The 22656-nt window shown below is 39.1% G+C and overlaps 1 protein-coding gene across 2 annotated transcripts in view; it reads left to right on the top strand.

Moving 5' to 3' along the window:
• The window catches only part of Nxt1 (NTF2-related export protein 1), a 58672-nt gene that overhangs the window by 25687 nt on the left and 10329 nt on the right, over window positions 1–22656 (top strand). Inside the window, exons 2-5 of one of the 2 annotated variants that reach the window (XM_083126321.1) lie at window positions 4474–4560; window positions 10236–10380; window positions 12784–12946; window positions 20430–20717. In XM_083126321.1, coding sequence (XP_082982447.1) covers window positions 4474–4560; window positions 10236–10380; window positions 12784–12946; window positions 20430–20436 — 402 coding nt within the window. In that variant the 3' untranslated portion in view covers window positions 20437–20717. Of the gene's footprint in view, window positions 1–4473; window positions 4561–10235; window positions 10381–12783; window positions 12947–20429; window positions 20718–22656 lie in introns of those variants that run through there. The other variant, XM_083126322.1, reaches the window with a different exon arrangement.

Genomic DNA, 22656 nt, shown 5'->3' with positions numbered 1-22656 from the left:
GTGTCATTCGCCACTGGGATCTGTTGAACGCCACAGAGGAAGAAATCCTTGAGGAGCTATCAGATCAACATGTCACTGCAGTGCAACGAATAAAGATGCGGAAATCTGGCCAAACGACCACTCTCCCAGATAGGGTATGGGCTGGATATTTGAGACTGAAAGTCCGGCTGTACATCCCTAACCCAATGCGGTGTTTCAAATGCCATCACTTTGGGCACACTCAGCCTTCCTGCAAGGCCACTGCCACCATATGTGGCAAGTGCAGTGAGCCTGATCATGGGACAGAGCCATGCTCATCTGGTCCCACATGCGTCAACCGTAAAGCCTAGCACTCAGTCTGGCATCGTGACTGCCCCACTTTCCAAGAGGAAAAGAAGATCCGAGAGTTGGTTGTCACTGAAAAAAATTTCTGCTGGTGACACAAAACGTCATCTCCATGAAAGTATATGCACTACATTACCTGTGCCTTTCACTGCCACTGCTGCTGCTCTTACTCGTCGCAGTGTAGGTGTACAAACCAGCGACATGTCAACTCGGACAACAACGCTTCCTGAAGTACTTCACCCTGCTTTGAGGAAACTTACAGCCACTACTAGATCCACACAAAAGAAGTTCAAGCAGGTATATACAAAATAATATTTTTTGAAGTCCACTAGCTCTCCAGTCAGGGTGGCATCCACCACCCTGAGACTTAAAGCTCAGCTAAAGGCTGCCCAGCAGGCACTGAAAGCACCTGCCACCACCCACCCCCTCCTTCCCCATCCCCTTCACCCTCTGTGTCCTTAGTCGAGAACATGATATAGGACGAAGCCGTGGATAAAGAATTCATCAAGGTGACAGGGATTAGGAATAGAGTATGCCTTAAAATTTAACTATCATACCTACAGCTATGGCTTATTGTCTCCAATGGAACCTTAACAGTTTCCGCACGCATCTCGAGGAACTTCAGATGTTGATCTCTGAATTTGACCCTGTCCTTTGTCTCCAAGAGACACATTTTCACCCAAACGAAACAGCAATACTAAATGGGTATACTCTGTATCGCGCGGACAAGCTTCCTGAAGGTCGTCGTGCGCACGGTAGTGTAGCAATAAGTGTTTGAGATTCCATCCATTAGATGCCAATTTTTCTCACCACCCTGCTCCAAGCTGTTGCTGTGCAGGTTTAGCTACCACAGCCAATATCTGTGTGTTGTGTATATATCACAAGGGAGGAGTGATTCTCTTTTGGGCGATTTTAATTCTTATCATTTGTGGGGATCCGTGTGTAGGGGCTCCGTGCGTACAGAGCCACAGGGTCAAGTTGTAGATCAATTCTGTGAGGTGTCAGGTTTGATGTTGCTGAATGATGAGACTCCCACATATTTCAGTCCATCCTCAGGCACACACTCTGCGTTGGACTTGTCCTTCTGCAGTCCCAGCCTTGCTCCTACCACATCTTTGAGCGTTCACACTGATATCTGTGGGAGTGATCACTTCCCACTCTCTCTTACTTTCGAACATCTTGAGCACTCATGTGAACAACACCCTCACTGCCATCTCAGTCTGGCTGACTGGAGTGCGTCGACTTTGCCAGCAATCGACACCTTAGATATATTTGTCACGAGTCCATGATGCTGCACACACCTCCATTCCACATCAAGGACCGCAATCGTGCCTTGGATCGATTCAATAGGAACCACACTGCTGCAAATCTTGAGCAGTTCAACATTAAGTGTGCCCGTCGGCTCATTCGAGCTAATAAGAAGGAATGCTGGGTCCAATACGTGTCTTCTCTGCGAAAGCCGTTTGGACCAAAGTACGTCGCATCCAGGGGGTGCATCTACTCCTTCCTCTCAATGCTCTGGAGCACGATGGGACGCTGTACACCGATTGCGGAGACAGCTAACATTTTGGCCACGCAGTTTTCTGATGCATCTACCTCTGAAAATTATGAACCACATTTCCGCTGTGAGGTGGACCATCAGGAATGATGACGCCCTCTAGTTTTTCGATGTCATAACACCGAGCCATACAACTCTCCATTCACTGAATGAGAGTTCTATCAGGCACTTCGAAATTCTAAGATTACAGCTCCTGGAGTGAACAAGATCCACTATGAGATGCTTCGTCATCTGCCCATTGGAGCTAAAAATTTCCTTCTGGCAGTATTCAACAGGTTTTGGTTAGAGGACTCTTTCCCCACCTCCTGGAAAGAATCTATTGTTGTATACAACGCACCACAGCCTCGAGTTACAGGCGTATTGCCTTAACTAGCTGTGTGTGCAAGTTGATGAAACACATGATCAACAAGCATCTCACCTGGTTTTTGGAGGAAAACTCTTTGATAAGTAATTTTCAATGTGGTTTTCGCTCCAACTGTTCAACACTGAACCATCTGGTTCAGCTGGAAACACATATTCAGGATGCATTTCTCAACAAGGAACATTTAGTTGCAGTTTTCTTTAACCTCCAAAAGGCGTATGACACAACGTGCCACTTTGGTATCATCAAGCAGCTCCATTCTTGGGGCATCCGTGGCCATATGGCGTACTTTATTTAAAACTTTTTATCAGATCATTTTTTCCACGTACGTGTTAGGAACTCCTTTTTGGATCTTCATGAACAAGAGAACGGTGTCCCGCATGGCAGCGTACTTAGTGTGACTCTGTTTGCCATAGCAGTGAACAGTGTTATGGCAAACATTCTTGCCCCTGTACATGCGGGTTTCACCTTCTCATCCGAGAAATTCGTGTGTGTCCACTTTCGTCGTCAGTGTACATGTCATTTTGATCCTGACCTGTACATGGGGAAATCTCCCCTGCATGAATGAGGTTCGCTTCCTGGGCCTCATTTTTGATAAGAAATTAATATGGCTACCTCACCTTCGCCAGTTAAAGTTGTCTTGTCTTAGAGTTCTTAACCTTTTATGCATTTTATCTCATACTTCTTGGGGTGCTGATAGGATGGCACTGCTCCGCCTATACCGTTCATTCATCAGGTCAAAGCTAGATTACGGATGTGTTGCATACTCATCTGCCCACCCATCTAGGCTTCACACCATAGACACCATCCACCGTGTTTGCTCTGGTGCGCACCAGTCCAGTCGCCAGTTTGTATGTGGAGGCATCTGAGGCTGGTAGTGAACTACTTCCTCCATCTTCACTCGATGCCCTCACATTCATCTTATCATACTGCCTCAGACGAGAGTAGGCTGGCAAGGTATTGGCTCCACCCTAGAGCAACTAGACCATTTGGTATTCGTGCAGATGAGAACCTGTCGGCCCTTGGTGTTGACAGTGATCTTCCTGGCGTCTCTCCACTCATTCCACCTCTCCTGACCTGGGAGTTTCCTGCACCTTCTATCGATTTTTATCTGACTGCCTTCCAAAGGCAAAAACTCCAATGTTTGTATACCAGCAACGGTTTTCAGAACTTCCGTGCGAAGCACCCCAATTTTAATGTGTTTAATACGGATGGGTCCAAGACAGTTGAATCAGTTGGTTGCGCCTTCGTCCTAGACACTCAAAGTTCCAGTTACTCCCTACATCCTGCCTGTTCCATCTATATGGCAGAGTTGTACGCCATTCTAAAGGCACTGGACTTTGCAGACGTGAATGGTCTGAAGAAAGTCCTTGTGTGCTGTGATTCGACCAGCATGTTGCAGACTCTGGATTTGCCATATTCCCGGCATCCGATAGCACAACGCATATTCAGACGGCTTATGTCCTTATCTGCCAGTGCCGATGTACACTTCTGTTGGGTCCCTAGCTACGTGAGCTGATGCAGACAGCGACGTTCTCGTCCATCTTTTGCCAGCTAGCGACCTGCAGAATGTGTTCCGTTCTTGACACTTGTCAGGCCGAGTGGGAGACGGAAACGTGGAACAAGCTTCACGCTATTAAGCCCACCATAGGTGCTTGGCATTCCTCGTCCCGTCCCTCGCGGCGAGAATAAGTTATTCTTACCCGCCTGCATGTAGGACACAGCCGTCTAATGCATGGTCACTTGCTGCAAGGGCTGGACCCTCCATTGTGTCGTATTTGTAATGTTGTTTTGAGCATTCGACATATTCTCGTTGATTGTGCCGATCTTGCTTACCTCCTCAGACTTTTAACCTTTCCGGCTGTTTGTCATCCCTGTTGGGTGATGACAACAGTATTTTATCAAATGTTTTTAGATTTTTACGAAGAGCTGGTCTCTTCCACTGTCTGTAAGGAGGCTTTTAGCTTCTTTCTGACTTCTTAATGTGTTGTATTTGTCTCGTGCAGGTCTTTTTACAACCTTGCACTTTTATTTTTTCCCAAGGGGCTATTTACACCCCTTTTTAAGTTTTCAGTCAGAATTTTAGATAAGGGGATATTTTCCCGTATACAAAGGTGCAAAATCGTCTTAAGGGCCAATGAACCCAAAAAAATTTGAATCAATCAATCAATCAATTGCATGAATTTTGTTGTGCTTTCATATTTTAACCTAAGAAACATTTTAATTACAGGAAATGAAGGCAAAGATCGATCAAGCTTGTAGAACAGCTGAAGAGTTCACAAAGCTATATTACGACAGTGTAGATAAAAGGAGACATGTAAGTATTAAATAAAGTTTCTCAGATTTGTGTTGTTATGTTATAGAAAGCATTTGTTAATTTTTCAGATAATGTTTATGGTGGAGGAACACAGTGGTTCGGATCCCACTTTAAACTGTAGGTCCAGTCCAAAGTGGCGTGAATGTGTGCATAAAGTGGACTTAAAACACCAAATGAGATAAAGTTGTATATCTAGTGGTTTTTGTTTTACCTGCATTGAGGAATGCATTTTCATGTAATACCCTTCACTGAAAAGAAGTGAGCAGTTAAAGGTATGAAAAAATTAAAACTGCATACATCAGATGTATATCCATTGCTTATGCTCAATTTCAAGTCATGGCCTCTCTCTGTCTACATTTCTCCTCCAATATATTTTACCTTGCTTGTTATCTGGTTCATAGATAGATGTAAGCTGTATACTGTCAGGGTTTCCTCACACCTGGAGAACCTGGCAATCTCAGGGAACGTCATCTCATTGATTAATGAAGTACATCTGAAGAATAATATTAATAATAATAATATTAATATGATGAATATAATATTAATTAATATTGCAACTTCAATAACTTGCTTTTCACAAGCTACTTTGAAGATGCTATAGGCTTGAGCTATAGGTTTATTTTGCTTTCAGATTAGTCGATATTGTGTCAATTTTTAAACTTCTGTTTACTAAAAGAGTGAAAATATTTGTTCTATATATGATGTATTTGAAATTTTATTTTATGTGCTATAATACAGTTTGAAGAAAGTGTTTAACTGTCACTGTATTTTTAGGTCATGTAAATCACTGTTCAGTATTTTTAATTATGTATTTGGTTGGTGCGAATGAAATGTCCGCTTTGACGTCTGGTGTGAAACAAACCTCAACAACACCAGGATTGACTGAGGTCACGGGTCGAACGTCATAAAATCTGTATACGTCCAGCAAACAGGCTGGAACACCCAGACAGGCAGGAGGCAGTGTGTTGCTGAACAGGGTCTTCTGAAAGTGCGCCATGGAGAACACAATTGCGAGTGATTTTTCTTTACAAATTCAAACTGGGACATTCTGCTCAGCAAGCTCCCAAAAACATTAACAGTGCACTTGACCAGGAATGGCAAATGAACGCACCATTCGCCGCTGGTTTGTCAAATTTCGTTCCGGTGACACAGCATTGCAAAATGAGCCCCGTGCCTATCGACCAACATCATGTTCGGATGAGCTCCTCAGGAACGCCGTGGAAGCGGACCCTTCGAAAAGTGTTCATGCCATTGCAGACGGGTTAGGCATACATCATACCACTGCCGTTCAGCGGCTCCATGCGATCGGTAAAGTGGAAAAGTTGGACTCATGGGTACCACATGATTTGACACCGGTTAACAAGACTCGCTGTCTGGAGGTGTGCAGTTCTCCGAGTGTAAGGAATAACCGGGATGGTTTACTGCATCGGATTGTCACTTCAGATGAAAAATGGATCTGCTATGACAATCGTAAACGATCAAGACAATGGTTGGATCCTGATCAACGTCCAGGGCGGTTTCCAAAACCATCTTTCCACCCACGGAAGGTGTTGTTGCTGGTATGGTGGTCTATGGTGGGTGTGATCCATCATGTCTTTCTCAAGCGAGGTGAAACCATCAATGCAGATCGTTACAGTAGTGAACTCCATGAAATGCACCGGCAATGGTCCACAGGCATGCTGTCCTCACGTTGCCCGACAATGCTTGCCAACATGTCGCACAAAGGACGGTGCAGGTTCTCCATGAGTTACAATATGAAACCCTTCCTCATCCAGCATATTCTCCCGACCTCTCTCCCACTGACTACCATCTCTTCCGGCATCTCAATCACTTCCTTACAGGGAAGATCTTCGCTGATGATTGGGCGGTGCAACATGCCATTGAGGAGTTCTTTGCGTTGCACACTCCAGACTTCTTTCACCATGGAATCCAATTGTTGGCTGAGCAATGGCAAAAATGTATGACTGCAGACGGTGACTATTTTGATTAACCAGGTATTGTACCTAGTCTTACCATAAATACTGTCCCAAAGTTGTAAGTAAATAGACACAAAATGGTGAGAGATATTGTAATATCAGAATAACATGAGGTGCATGGATGCATTATGAACCAAAATCACAAATAATTATTCGAAATGGCCACCTTTAGCACTGACACACTTCTGAAGTCTTCGTGGCCATGCATCAATTGAATTACGCAACACATCGACTGGAAATGAGCAACTGCCTTCAGAAGAGACCGACCGCTTTAAACTTTCAATATTGGGATGTCTGTTCTTCCAAGCCATCTCCTGAAGCTTGGACCACAATTTGTAGTCCAAAGGGTATAGGTCCGGACTTGCAGAAGGCCAATCTTAAGTGGAAATGAAGTCTGGAACATTTGCTATGAGGGCACGCTCCATTTCTGTGAAAAAGGGGTAAAAACATCAGCCAAAGTGTACCAGCAGACAGTGCTTGAAGAACGATGCAAGAATCTTACCGACACCATCTTCCATGGAGAGAACTGGAGCTTCCAGCAGGACTCAGCCCCAGCACACAAAGCGCTCACCACCCAGCAGTGGTTGGGGGCAAATGTTCCTGACTTCATTTCCACGTCAGATTGGCCCTCTGCCAGTCCAGACTTAAACCCTTTGGACTACAAATTGTGGTCCAAGCTTCAAGAGATGGCTTGCAAGAAGAGACATCCCAATATTGACAGTTTAAAGCGGTCTCTTCAGAAGGCAGCTGCGGATTTTCCACTTGATGTGTTGCGTAATTCCATTGATGAGTGGCCACGAAGACTTCAGAAGTGTGTCAGTGCTAAAGGTGGCCATTTCGAATAATTATTTGTGATTTTGGTTCATAATGCATCCATGCATCTCATGTTATTCTGATATTACAATATCTCTCACCATTTTGTGTCTATTTACTTACAACTTTGGGACAGTATTTATGGTAAGACTAGGTAGTTTTTATTTTTTTGGCCGTTGGCAATGACGCATCTGGGGCGGACATTTCATTTGCACCAAACCAATACAATTAATCAATATATTACTGTTGTAAGGCGTGAGATTTGAGTTTTTAGATTTAAAAGTTCATAAGTATCTCTCAGCTGTCAGCAAAATGAAATTCTAGCGAGACAACGAAAGTTAGGGGAGAGAGTTTTCACCAAGGTTCATTCTTTATGGCCCACCTGTGCAAGAATATGCGTTATGGAATATCTCCGTTTCCAGTTGTCGGATATACATGAAATTTGAACAACCAAAGTGGCATGTTATGAAGGACACCTGGATTTAATTTTGAGATGATTGACTGAGTATCATGGACGGAAGATCATATCTGTTATAAAAGGGGAAATCATGGGTGAAATACGGATCTGCAAGCGAAGCGCCGGAGAGACTGAGACTTAATGCATCAGAGTTGAACAACCTTGCCGGAGAAGGAAGCGATGCTTACTTTAACGATATTCCAACTGACATTTTCAAAAGAGGTATAAAATCTTGGAAACCCAAAACGTCGACACAGTTTACCGAGAGCACCTCCGTATACCGTGGACTTAGCTTTTTTTGCGAACATCAGTGTGTGATTGCAAGTGAGTTGATACAGGGTGTGCTTACACCAATCACTGGAGGAAGTCGAAACAAGCTTGTGGTTCCGTTATAATCTTACGCAGTTTAATGTTGTTTTTTTTTGTGAAACGAGGAACATCAAAAATCATGGAAGGATAGAGAGGAGAGGGGACATCGGGTTCCCAATGCCCTGATGACGCTGCCACTACCATCCAGTGTGATGCTACAGCCGAACCAGTTGACACCAACATCGTTGATGTACCATGCTGTGGAAACCAGTCAGCAACGCCGCCAACACCATCCAATTGCCCAACCAGCCAATGCCCAGCAGTAACGATGGAGAGACACTCGACGTCTGAGGTGAGAATGCCCAGCCGTAATGATGTAGAGACGCCCAACGCTTGAGATGAAGGAACCCAAGCCAACGTTTGAGGGATGCCCGCCAGATGGAAGCGACGAGCCCGGAAACTCTTGCTGTCGAGGGCTGATGTCAGAGCGAAGGAGAGATACGCAACGTCAAGAGGAAGTGAAAGTGCCAAATATTATCACCCATCGTTGCGGTTGACATCCGAAGGAACATTTTTTTTTGTCACAGTGGAACCTAGTGTGATTTCCCGTACCTTGGAAAGATGGACGACCCGATGATGTAGCAGAGTCTGGTAGAGTATTCTCCTGGCGATCCATATCCACATATGAACATATTGTTTTCGCTCATCGCCCTACCTGAAAAACCAAAGCCATATTGATTTGCGATTTTCAACGTGATTCGGAATGCCCAAACGTAACTTTCGTGTCTTGAAATTGAGTACTGTTATAATATAGGTCATTTTTGTGTTTGTTTTTAATCTCTTTTAATGGTTAACATTTAAATGTAAAGCTCCTTAATTGCATTAAATTCTATTGTAACTTGACAAAGTGTGCTCCATGGTAAAGTAAATCGCCGCCCAGTCTTTTGAATAGCTAATTGAGGGTTGACTGTTTAGTCTTTTGTTTGTTGAATAATATGTGTTAAAATTGTCCAGGTTGTGCAAGTGATATTTTTCTTCGTTATAGAGTTGTAACGTAATTTTTGCTCATGCCGAAGGCTAATTGAGATATTCCGGCAGCTAGAGTTTATTTGTGCATTGCGTCACACAGGGAAGTTGTAATTGTTTGGAAGGACGCGAGAAGGCTTTTGTGATTCATCCAAGATGACATTTTTTTACTCCTCTGGACACATGGCAAACCCTCCCTCACAACCTTCCTAAACCAAGTGAATGTCATGAAGCTCAATTTTGATTGCAGAGAGAATGATAGTCATCTACACTGTATTCAGCTTCATCTACGTAGGTATACATATGTTGTACACAGGACATGTACACTTAACTAATAGGAATGCACATCGAGACAAAGTGTTACATAAGGGTCATTCAAATGAAACATTGACAGGGGTTGAGAATTAAACACTTTATGTATTGGACATCCTGCATTATATAATAATGACAGCATACTGAGAACAGTTCCAGTGAGCCTATACTTGGCACCCCCACTTCTTAGGCAATGGTCCCAATGCCCAACAATTTTTTGTTCACCCTTCGCAAAGGATAATGCTAAATGGAATGGAGCCGACACATGTATGGTTATATGGCAATTTTCCTTTACCATCATGTCCACAGCTTCAGTTGTTCCCTGATTGATTACAGATGCTTGCGTAGGTAGTATGAGATCCGCTGTTCTTACCTTTCCCCCTCAAAACTTAACCCACCACTTGAACACAAGACTTTGTTTCAAACATACTTCCTCATACCCTGATTGCATTTGACTAAATATTTCACTTCACCTTTGTACAGGAATTGGATCGAGGCACTTTGTGCCTTCTTGGACATATCCATTACATACCACTGTAGCAAGAACATCTTCCTCTACTCACCAGATGCTTTGCACAGACTGACAATGTTAATGCCATGTCCACATAAACTAGTGCAGTACTGCCACCATCCAGCCATCCCATCAAATATTTGCAGGATTGCTAACTCAGTCAGTGTTTCACTTGAATGTTGGTTATATTTTAAACAGATTATAGATTTCCCATGGTGTTTATTTTTTAAGTGGTTCTTTACTGTGATGGTGTTTGTTTATTCGCTTCCAGTTGATGTCTAAATATTACCTAGATAATGGAGTGTTAGTTTGGAATGGAAATGGCACATTCGGTAAGGACAGAATTCAAAAGTTTTTTGAAGAGCTTCCGCCATCTGAACACACTTTAACATCTTTGGACTCTCAGCCAGTATTTGGTAAGATTTTTTTCCATTTTCTTGGTACATTTTGTGTAGTTGTAGGGGTGTAAGAACTGTTATTTTCCATCTTATTTTCACAATACTGCACCAGAAAGTGCTGGCCAACCATAATTTGGCCCTAACATTTATTTGCTGCAAAATTTGGTTTTTAGAAGGGATAATGATTATTTGTCAGTTCATAGCACTGGCACGAGGTTTTTCTTTTTAAAATCATTGCTGCTCTTGGATAGTAAATATTTTTATGTAGGTAAGTACAGATAAAGTACTTATCAAGTCATATCTTGAACAAATAAAGTTCCATGTCATTGTCATTCTGCACAAAATATTTTCCACTCTAACAGATTTCATATCCTAGATATATCTCAGTAATGCCCTATAAAGTTACCTTAGATATTGAAATGTAAACTTAAATTCCTCATAAATAACATAAGTCCCAGTACTTGGTGAAAATTCTTCAATGATTCAACAATACCAGATATTTTGGTGGTTTAAATAGCTGAGGTTAAATAGGAAAAACATCAAGTACTAATAATTTTTTTATTTGACTTGTAGGTTTCATTGAATATACATTACATTTTGCGCTCTCACACTTTGCACTTGAGCCAAAGTTAATAATTATAAATTAAAAGTTTTGTTGTGTTGAATTTTGGTAGAATCAAATACACCTAAATGCCACAAAACAACTGTGAAGGAGAAAATGATAATGTGAAATTTAAACTGCAGAAATACTGAAAAATTACCATAGAAATTACTGAAGAAAGCATTCAAGAATTTTCACCAAGTACTGGGACTTTTGTTATTTATGAGGAATTTAAGTTTACATTTCAGTATCTAAGGTAACTTTATAGGGCATTACTGAGATTTATCTAGGATACCAAATTCTTATCTCTGTTAAAGAGATACCAAGTGGAAAATATTTTGTGAAGGACGAATGACATGGAACTTTATTTGTTGTTCAAGATGTGACTTGATAAGTACTTTATCTGTACTTACCTACATAAATATGTTTACTATCTGAGAAAAATTACAGTACTAGAAGGTATAGAATAGAAAAGGACTTCTCATCAACTTTCTATCCATGCTGATTAGTAGGGCCTGGATAGTTATGTACTTTAAATACATAAATACGCCGGACCTTTTTGAAATGTTTTCTTTCATTTACAGTTTTCTTTATTACGGCAACACCCCTACATGTAAACGGATATTTATTATTTTTTCACCTCACATGTTTTAGCATGTAATAAATGTAACAGTTGCAGTTCTGATTTCTTGCACACACTCTTCATTATTTTACACTGCTGTTTTATAAGGGAAAGAAAAATATATTCCTTACAGATCATGATTATATTTGATTACAACATGATATGTCAAATTTTCAACGTTGAAACTCCTGTTTTTGGCACGTATATTTTTATACTCATAAATAAACTTTCTACTTCACAAGATCGAAATGGACAACATTTAAGGCAGTACAATATCATCTATGGATTTTCCATTGCATTGTTGTAGTTTCTCACCCAAAAAGAGTTTGTTCAGTGTTCCCATGAGAATGATGATAAGTGTTATCTCTTTGTTTTGAAAAATAAAGTGCAGAATATACAGCAGTGAGGGAAGGAAATGGGAAGTTTTTTTTTATTAAGAAGACAATATGCCCAATCAGAGACATAAAATATGATTTGAATAGTTTGTTTGCTCTAAAATATGCAACAACTTTATATTTATGATTCAATGTGTATTTGCATGTGCAATATGCAAAATGCATAATTATATGGACCCTACTAATTAGTACAATCAATAACATTTATATCATTATAGTCCTCTAAATACGGAGAAACTAGTACTCACTTTTATCCGCAAAGCTGTTTTTTCTTCTTTTTCGATTAATTTCAGTGGCCACTGCCACCATCCTCGTTGGAACTTGCTGCACTGTTGCTTGGCGTGCATCTTTTGTTCGTAGTTCTCTGGCTGCCGTTAGTTGCGCTGTGCGTCTTGTTGTGTCGTCTACAGCAGTTATTGCCCGGAAATAGCAGATGACACACCAAGACGCACAGCACACCTAACGGCAGCCAGAGAACTACGAACAAAAGACGCACGCCAAGCAACAGTGCAGCAAGTTCCAATGAGGATGGTGGCAGTGGCCACTGAAATTAATCGAAAAAGAAGAAAAAACAGCTTCGTGGATAAAAGTGAGTACTAGTTTCTCCGTATTTATATACTACCGCGTCTCTCTTTTCCCAATTATGAATAGTCCTCTAAGTTAACAAGTTCCTCTCGATTACATCAATTAAAGTGAAAAACATGAGCATCAAAAATATTTTCTATAATGAAGATTTGGTCATTTAATTGTATCTCTCGTGTGTAAGAAAATACATTTATTTGTGTCCTTATTGTTTCATACAGATGCTGCTGTAAGCAACCAGTTAACATTCTTAATCCAAGTTGGTGGATTTGTTAAGTTCCAAGACAAACAATCTCGTCCATTCCAGCAGAATTTCATGATCACCGCTCAAGGAGATAAGTGGAAGATTGTTAGTGACTGTTTTCGTCTGCAGGAGATAGTTTTGTAAGTTTACAAGCTGCTTTTTCCTTAAATGTTAAGTATATTATACAGGGTGGTCCATAAGTTTGGAAACACCCACCTAAAACATTTATGAACGGTGAAACAGGAATAAAACAGGGCCAAACATGATGCACAGAAGAGGGGACACTGGTTATGTTATGCGACCATCTTTGATTCAACGTTAGTATTTTAAATGGGAAGGTGGGAATGCAATGTATAAAAATGTGCTAGAATTTCAAGAGAAACACGTTGGTATGATTCCCACTATGATACTTCATACACCACACAACACCATCACTTTCACCAAGGCAACCATTTTCGATGGGTCTAGCCAGTGTTGGTTTGTCTGACCAGTAACGGCAGTTTTGTTTGTTTACCTCTCCATTGACATAGAAGTATGCTTCATCACTAGAGAGCATGTGATCTGTGAAACCAGGATTCATCCATAATTGCTGTGTTCCCCACTCAACAAATTCCACTCTACAATCTGGGTCATCCTCCGTGAGGTCGTGTTGCAACTGGATTTTGCGTGGCTACCATTTACAGGCAGTCAAAATCCTCATTATCGATGTCCTGCTAATCCCACATTCCTTTCCTGTGACAGTCGACTGGTGCTACATTGAGGACTCTTTGCAAATGATGCAAGAACGCCGGTTGTCTGTCTTTGGTCATTCCACTTTTGGTTTATCAGCAACTGTGCTGGTTCCCAAAATTTAGTGATCAACTTTGTCACAGCACTATGTGGGATTGGTTGCCTGTCAGGGTGACGTTGGTTGAAATCGTCCACAATAACACAATAGGATCGCTCACCAGACATCAAAACAATCTTGACACGTTCTTCTGGCGATAATTTCATCATCTCACAAGCCACGTGGAACGTGACAAGTATTTTTCAAACAAATGCCCTTCAGAGCCTATACGAAACAAAGTTAGGTCTTAAGCAGGTTCAGAATTAAATTTACACAAAAATGAATCATACCAACGTGTTTCTCTTGAAATTCTAACCCATTTTCATATATTGCATGCCCACCTTCCAATTTAAAATACTGAAGTTGTATCCAATATGGTGAATTTCAAGATGACCACCATTTTGATCACATACCTTAGCTGGTATCCCCTCCCTTCTCTGTTTCATGTTTGGATCTGTCTTATTTCTGTTTCAGCATCCGTAAATGTTTGAGATGGGTATTTCCGTACTTATGGACTACCCTGTACTTGAATACCATCATAAAGTTTTTCAGTGATATGACAGAAGTCAGTGGGAGTTATTGTAATATCCTGATAATATTTGTCTCATTGATATGCTATGGATGCATAACACAGCAGCACAGAATTCTTACATCTTTGTGGTCATTCATCAGTTACATTACACAGTGTAATTAAAAAAATGCAGTATCACAGCACTAATTAATACTACGTTTTTTTTTTATTTGTATAAAAATTAGTAACTGCTTTGTTCTATTGTATCACATGGCGTGAGTCGAACCCAGGACCCCGGGCATCATAAATTAATAAGCTAATCATGTCATAAAAGGGGTTCCTCTGAAGCGTTGGAAAATAGCTTCTTAAAAGGAAATCATGCCATTGACCGTCAGTGGAGTGGTAAAACTCGGGACGAATATGAAATACAGTAAATCAACATTATCCACAGTAATCACGGTTGGCGAGGGATGCGCTCGAGTCAACGGATTTATGAGCGGAAAGTGATCGCTTAGAATATCATGATTACGTTAGGCCAGTTTTGGGAGAAAACAGAGTTCACGCTCCCTAGCTCATTTTTTTACAGTTTAGAATCCCGTCGAAGCGAGGGCCGGCAAGAACAAGATCTTCCAACAGCACTATAGGTAACGAACATTCCTATGACTCTTCCTCACCCTGCCTGTTCAGTCAAGTGAAGTGTTTATATAATTAAATGTCAGTCTGTTCTTATTTCACGGGGCTAGCCCTTTTGTTGTTTGAGTGTTGCCGTTGCTCTTCAGAGCTGTACCCCCCACTTACAATGCACCTCTCACTGCCTATAAACATCTATTACCAGGCTCTCACATAGCCTGAGGTTTGATCCCCTAAATCTTTTTAGAGATATTAAACGCTATATTGCATGCAATAAGTGCATCATGCACACAAGGACAACTACGGATAACAACCAAACAGCACTTGTACTGCCATTAACAGGGCAAGTTTTGAACTGAAATTGCAGCTGTTTACAGCAAAACTGTGTATATAAGTGCACTTATCTGTAAGGACAAGCTCCTGCTTTTGGTGCATGTGATCCTAGGTACTATTAGAGTTGGAAGTGGTCAGGATTTTTTTTTTTATTAAATACCTTAGTTTTATTCCACGGCTTTTTTGGTTAAACTTTTTTCACAAAAGCATCTCAAGTCAATGAAAATACAGGAGTTGGCAGTATTTTTCCAGTTCCTTGGTTTTTATTTATCTCCTACTGTAAAATAGACACTAATTTCAAACTATAAAATAAAATTTACAATATGAAATTCATAGCTATACATAAACATCATTTTTAAAGAAACTGGCTTTTTTAATGGGCTGTTCTTTCCAAGTGTTATCTTCATATTTCGGTAGGCTTATTAAATATATCTATGTAGTATAAACATATTCACATAACTATAGTAGTTTTGTATGTGTTTTTAATAGAACCTAATAGCATGATTATTATGATACGATTTTTGATGTTTGAATTGAAATACTGCTCTACCTTTTGAAAATCTAGTATCAAATCTCTTTACATTAAATTTTGTGTTCACTAAAATATGTATATTTGTATTCTGGCTGTCCAGTACATCATGTATAATTTGGTTAAATGGCCACTAAACCTGGACACGGGGCAACTAGTGATGTATTTTGGCTGCTTGTTGCAGTGGTTCTCAACCTTTGTGATACCACAGCCCAGTAAATTTATTTCTTACAAGTCGATGCCCTGATCCCAACAATTTCACTCATAAATACATTTCTGATCTTTAAAGTTTATATAGAAATTAATATGCACTCTTAATTAATATTAATATATCAACTATGGCGCAATCATAGTTCAATTATGTACAGACTTGCTGTCAAATATAAAGTTATATTTAAATTAGTCGTCGTCAACCCCTGGGTGCAGTGGACCTTTTGCAGCCCAGCGGTTGAAAAACACTGGCACTAAAACTGAAGCAGAAGCAAATAAGACGCCACAAAAAAGAAAATAAAAAATAAATAAAAAAATCCTATGTAAGAAAGCTTGACTGGGCCTACAGCTTGAAATGAGATCCGAAGCACTCTGACCACTGATGATTGAACCTCACACCCCATCTTATTACAAGGCAACAGCATTACTTTATTCCACTCCAGAGGCCCATACATGATTATAGAATGAACCTTCTCTCAAAAATTCAGCCTTTTTCGAACAGCAGTGCTTGCAATTTGTTCTCTGTGATTTACAGGCTAAATTAAATCTTAATCTCTCATGAAGTAGCTAACAATCTTGTTAAGTATAGAGAACATCCAGACCGAAGCAACACATGACAGTGGGGTGTCACATTGAAGTGACAAGTAGCATGGGCTCCTTCAGTCTGCAAGCAAGCATCCACCACGCATGCACAAACAAGACCGAGGTGACATTATGTGGGCCATTGAAGGAGTTTTCAGACAGAAGTCACTGATGACAAGCTACACAGTCTCCTTCAGTACAAAGCAAAACATTCACCATGCATGTAAGAACAACAGACCAAAGCAGCACGATACATGCCGTTAAAAAAAACAGTATAGTCCGAGCAACATACTTGTAAAGGTGACATGTTTAGCTCATTGTCGCACTCTTCGGTTCAAAAGTTTGAGTGGATTACTCGGGGTCTTCTTGCAAGTGACACATGTCACTTGTTGCTTCTGTCTAAAAGTTCCCTGAATAAACGGTACAAGCCAAGTGGCAAGCGACACTTGCAGTTTTTGTTGCTTCGGTTCGAAATGTTGCATTTACTTCTAAGGGTTGGTTTCCAGGAACCACGTGTCGCTTCCATCTCAAAGCTCCGTTAAACAGGATATATACATGACATGAATTCACGTAATTTGTTTTATACTTCTGCATGTGTGTTGTGAACAGTAAAGATTTTTAATTGTTCCGAAACATCGAATATTTTGATCTTAACATTTGTTTCATATTTTAGGACATCAACATTTAAATTGAGACACAAACATGTAAAAGGTTCTTTTAGGTCCATTTCATGGTCAGATGTGCTCATCAGGACTCATCAGTTATTTATCTTCTATATAAATGGATGTGTGTATGTATGTATGTATGTATGTATGTATGTTTGTTCCTGCATAACTCTCGAATGCCTGACATGATTTGAACCACACTTGGTACACGTATCACTTGCAATCTCGAAAGAAATACTGGGGGGGGGGGGGTAAAACACCCCTGGCACCCCAAGGAGTGGGGTGGGAAGGGGGTGACATGTAAAAATATTTGAAAATTACCAATATTAAATTCTGCACAAACAGACATCCGTGACTATGCAATCCCGCACAATGATGGTGTTTCTTGGGTTGTCTAACATTCAGGCTGATGTGAGTTTGTGTTTCGAAAATGACCGATATTAGTGCGGAATCCATAGTTTACGGGGTCGGTAACATGCATAGTGACACTCCCAATGCCATTCAACTCCAAGTTCATCACCTAGCAGCATGGAGGGGTGAGAAATAACCTACATTAGTGTCGAATGCATAGTTTTCAGAGTTGCTAAGCTAATTGGTGACATTCAGGATGAAATGAAATTCCTTACATTTTACACTATAGTTAGAATTCATTATTTTCCTGTCTAATAGAACATTGGGATAAATAAATACCTGGCCAATGCCGGGTAATCAGTTAGTTAATTATAATAATTTAAAAAATTACTATCATTAATGAAAAACAATCAATTATTGCAGGAGTGTCACATATATTTTATCATTCACTAAAACTCACAAAATCCATGATATTTTTTTATTAATGCTTTTTTGTCTGTAGAAGTGCAGTTGTTTATTAAATATAATAATTACCATCATTACCAACCAATTCAACACTTTCACTGGCATGAGTGTCTCGAATGAGACTCATTGAAAGATGGTGCCTGATAAGCCCACCAAGCTCTTTTTGCCTCCTATTTACAGTACATTTATGTTTTTATGAACAAAAGTAATACAGAAATATTGGGAACATCCTAGAGAACAATTCAATTTATTTTCAAACAGTTGATAAATCTAAAAAAATACCCTCCCCTTCCCCCTCGGTAAGCTAGGGTTAAAATTGTATCTGAACCATGAAACGTTCTTGCAATTAGATGCGTCGTATTATTATTAATTAATTAATTATTAATATTAACTTAATAATACTCAGTGGTGAACGATGAGACTTGGTGAAGTACACAGACTCCTCTCAGATACAGGGATAGTGTTAGGCAAAGACAATATTCACAGCACAGAGAAATAAAACCACATTACTGCAGTATGTATAAACTGAAAGGTTTTATTCTTTATTTATTGCAATTATAATGCAAATATACTTGAGACGAAGGCGAGAACTTCGCTTTGTCGATGAATTGACTTAACTAAAATGCATAAACTCAATGCGTGGCTATCGGCAAGCCTATGATCGCATAGGCCTAGCTTGCACTCCGAACTACCATACCAAGATGTATGCACAACACCGAGGAGTTCTTTTTAATTTTAAAAGCTTTGTCGATCCATGGCGAAAAAGTGTGATGATTCTTATGCGATATCCTCGCTTTTATACTATTTTTGAGAACACAGATTAAAGTACAGATGAATCACTCACTATCTACAAAAGGATACTATCAACAAAACTGACATCTATACATCTTTAGAAATACAAATTCGTATAGTGCACTCTTGCAAACATGAAGATACATTAAACTGCTCATAACAGAGCATAAAATACAATAAACATTAAACAAAAGATATATATTACAAACAGGGTGCATTATTACATATAATAACAAAGAAATTACGCTTTCCTTCACAAAATAAATACATTAGTGACATATTTTCTACTGGTGACGTCACATAAAAATGTGGATCATATCAACCACTATGCAATATGTGTGCACTGGAATTGGCCAATATTTGTCTCTTGGCTGCTACATCATGTAAATTTTGTTAGCTAGTTGTAAAATATGTCACTACAAACCTGTAAACTCATAACAGTAACTTGAAGTGAATTAGGTTACCTGTAATTTTAAAAAAAGCCAAAATTTCCGGGTTTTTTTAATGGCAGCCTTTTTTTTTTCCTCCAAAAAAAAAACGTCCATTCAAAAAAGCAGGCTTTTTTGCAACACTAGGTAAGATTCGTGGTGGAAGCTCTAAAATTCCAGTGTTAACCCAGCATTGTGAGGGCAATTGTGGAGGTACTTGAAAGGAATTTGAGAGATCTGGTCTCTATATTAACTGGGATCTGTTAACACTAAGATATAGAGTAGATATTTTTTGACGATGCTGCTGATATGTCATGATATTTTGACAATATATATCCTGTCGGTGATATATATCATCACATTTTGGCGATATACATATATCATGACGAATCGAACGTGGTTGTTATTACATGAAATACGTACTCTTCTGTTTGTGACAGGAAAATGTCCACGATATATGTCACCAAAATATTGTGACGATATATATATCGCTGACATGATACATATCGTGGAGACAATATATCGCCAATATCACAACACTGAAAAAATATTGTATTTTATCATCTGTGATGTTTGGAGGCACATATTTTTGGTAAATAAAGAAGCAAAATTTTGGCACAAAAACAATTTCAGTTTCAAAAGCGGAAAATAAAATAAAATTTCGATGTTATAGCTGTGAAAAATGGATCAAAAGCCGTATATAAAATTACATTTTTGTTTTAAAATTGTGAACATAATCCAAAATTTTATTTAAAAATTGCACTTATTACAAAATAAACATAACTCTTCTAATAGCACATTTATGTAGTTACTAGAGTATTAAGTTTATTCCTGTATAAAGGGGTCCATTCTTGCTTCGGAAATATTTACAGCAGAATTTTATCAATTTTCCGTGAATTTCATAACTCCCAGGATAATTCAATCTTCAGAAAGTGCCTCATCGGTAAATAAACTCTAAGTTTCATGTTTAGGAGTCAATTTCGCATTTTGCAGTTCAATTCACATTATTTCAGGACAAAACAAAAACATGAAAAATGAACATTACAATGTGTTATTTCTCATTTCATGTTTTCGTCAGAAACTAAACATGCATGCCCTTAGTGATGTTATTTTCTTGATATACCTAATTTCAGATATAGTCCATCCCTAGTTATATCATTCTCTGCCAAAGTATATTTGTACTCGCTACTTTTAAAATAGTAACTTTTCATCATATGTTTAGATACTTTAATCGTAAGGTGACATTATGAAACTACATTCAGTAACATTGACACTATTTGTACTCTTTTTTGTTCTTCCAGGTCATAATGAATGCTATTGTGCAACATATTTTTGTTACCAGTTCCATGGTGATTTTGTTACAGTGCGTGGATGTTGAACTCAAAATGAGAAGAGTGAGAACATTTTATATCCACTTAAAAATGTACAGTGACGACACCTTAGTGTTGAATGTTTTGCCAATTGAGTGATCTAAAGATTGCAGAGAACTTTCTATAAAACATTGCTTGCAAGTGTAATGGATGGAAAATTTACCTTACACACTTGCCAAAGAATTATGTATATGTATGTGGAAAAATAAAATTTATTTTTAACAACTCTTGTGTGAAGTGTAAGTATAAATTTAAAGCTATTAGTCAGCAAAAGCTGAAAAATTGTAAAATTTGCCAAAATTGGTCCCTTGGTGGACAACCATGTTAGTGGTCATTTTTTGATCTTGCCATCAAAGTTCTTCGGTTCAAGACCCAGCATGTGCACGAGTGTCATTCATCAATTTCATCTAATTACACAGGTCTACAAAAAAAATATTTCTTTTAGTTGCCAAGGATTTTTGAATGAAGTTGGGATATTTTGGTTGTTCCGAATCTAAAATGAACATTAGTTTTGCCAAGTTGGCTCTAGATCTTAAGACACTTGGTAACCTTTGATTTTAAGCTTATCTCAATAAGAACTGTAGATGATGACATGCAATACGTCTTGCTTTTTATTTTAGACTATAAAAATGTTATTTTTCAGTTACAAAGTAAAATATGCCATCCTTCAATTTTCGAGTGAAATTGCCATGTCATACAATTTGCATGGGATTCAGTGAAGCCTTCTGAAATTGGTAAACAATTTATTTACAGTATAGCTTCTAATAACATTTTTTCTTAATGAACTCAGAAATGACCAAAATGTCACTTACCATGTTTTACACCCGAGCTCTTCAGTTGCACTGAATATATTTATTAAATGTTAGTTTTTTTTGTTTTTTAAATGATTTTTGGGGGATTCCCCATTCCCCCTCCATATATACACCAAATGTGCATAAATTTTATATCATCTGAATCTGTGATTCATTCCGCGAACAACGGTATATCATTCATCTCTCTAGGGCAATTTGCCTCGGAGCTACAGTCATTTCAAGGTACTGCTGCATTTTGAAGCTTGAATCAGTGGCATGCTGACCATTCCTTTTGGCGGTATAACTCACGTTACATTGGTCATACGATAATAATGCAAATATTTTTTTGTGTTCCTTACATGTCAGCGATAATTTCCATGTGCATGTTGACACTGTCATGTACCTTTTTCTTGGGGGGAATCCCCATTTTTTCCCGAAATTTTTGAATTTTGAGTGTTCTCCCCCTCCACGCCACATATACACTGAATTTGCATAAATTTTATATAGTCTGAATCTGTGGTTCATTCCACATACAACGGTATATCACTCATCTCTCTAGGGCAATTAGCCTCCGATCTACACTCATTTCATTGAAACACTGCATTTTGCTCAAAATCGGCTCAGGCATCTAGGGGATTACATGTGAAAATGGCCTTGGGCTCCAAAAGGTTAATCTGTCACAGAGTCAAGTTAATGTGCAATGTTATGAAATAAAATACTAATAATAAATATATAAATATTTTAATATTATAATTACACAAGGTGTGTACCTTCCACGTAGTACACCCAAATGTACTAACGAGGCTCTGGCGACTGGCCCTATGGTCAGTATAATTCTGAGTGTTGTCCTGTGTTTTGTCGTTATATGTGCTGAGTGCCCCTTTACAGCCTCACCTTTTAACCAAAGTCAGAAAATTTTAAGATTTTAGTTGTACGGCATTACAGTTATGCCACTTTAGTTATGGTAAGGGGCCTGACCCCGTATGGTGTGATGGGTGTAAAATAGCCTTAGTGCTGACGCACCAAAAATTTTAAATTCAAATTCAAATAATTATACAAATCATTCAGTCCTAAAAGCATATCACTTTCTTCAGTAATTGACGTTTCTGTGCCAGCGCTGCTAAATTTTCACATTTCATCTACTGATTTATACGAGGGGCATCCAGAAAGTAAGTTCCAATTAGCAGGGACCTTTATTTTTTGCAAACGTGATGACAGTGTACAATGTTAATTGCTGCGAAGTAGTGTTTAGGAATGTGCAGAGATGTCTGGACACAATTCTCACCCGTTCCAAATAGTGAAATAATGCTAATATGGCATAAAATGGGAATTGTTGGGATTTTTTTTTGCCTATTTTCAAAACTGTA

Source organism: Lepisma saccharinum, chromosome 8 (assembly GCF_977018435.1).
Source record: "Lepisma saccharinum chromosome 8, izLepSacc3.1, whole genome shotgun sequence".
NCBI lineage: Eukaryota > Metazoa > Arthropoda > Insecta > Zygentoma > Lepismatidae > Lepisma > Lepisma saccharinum.
This window is presented reverse-complemented; position numbering and strand designations above follow the sequence as displayed.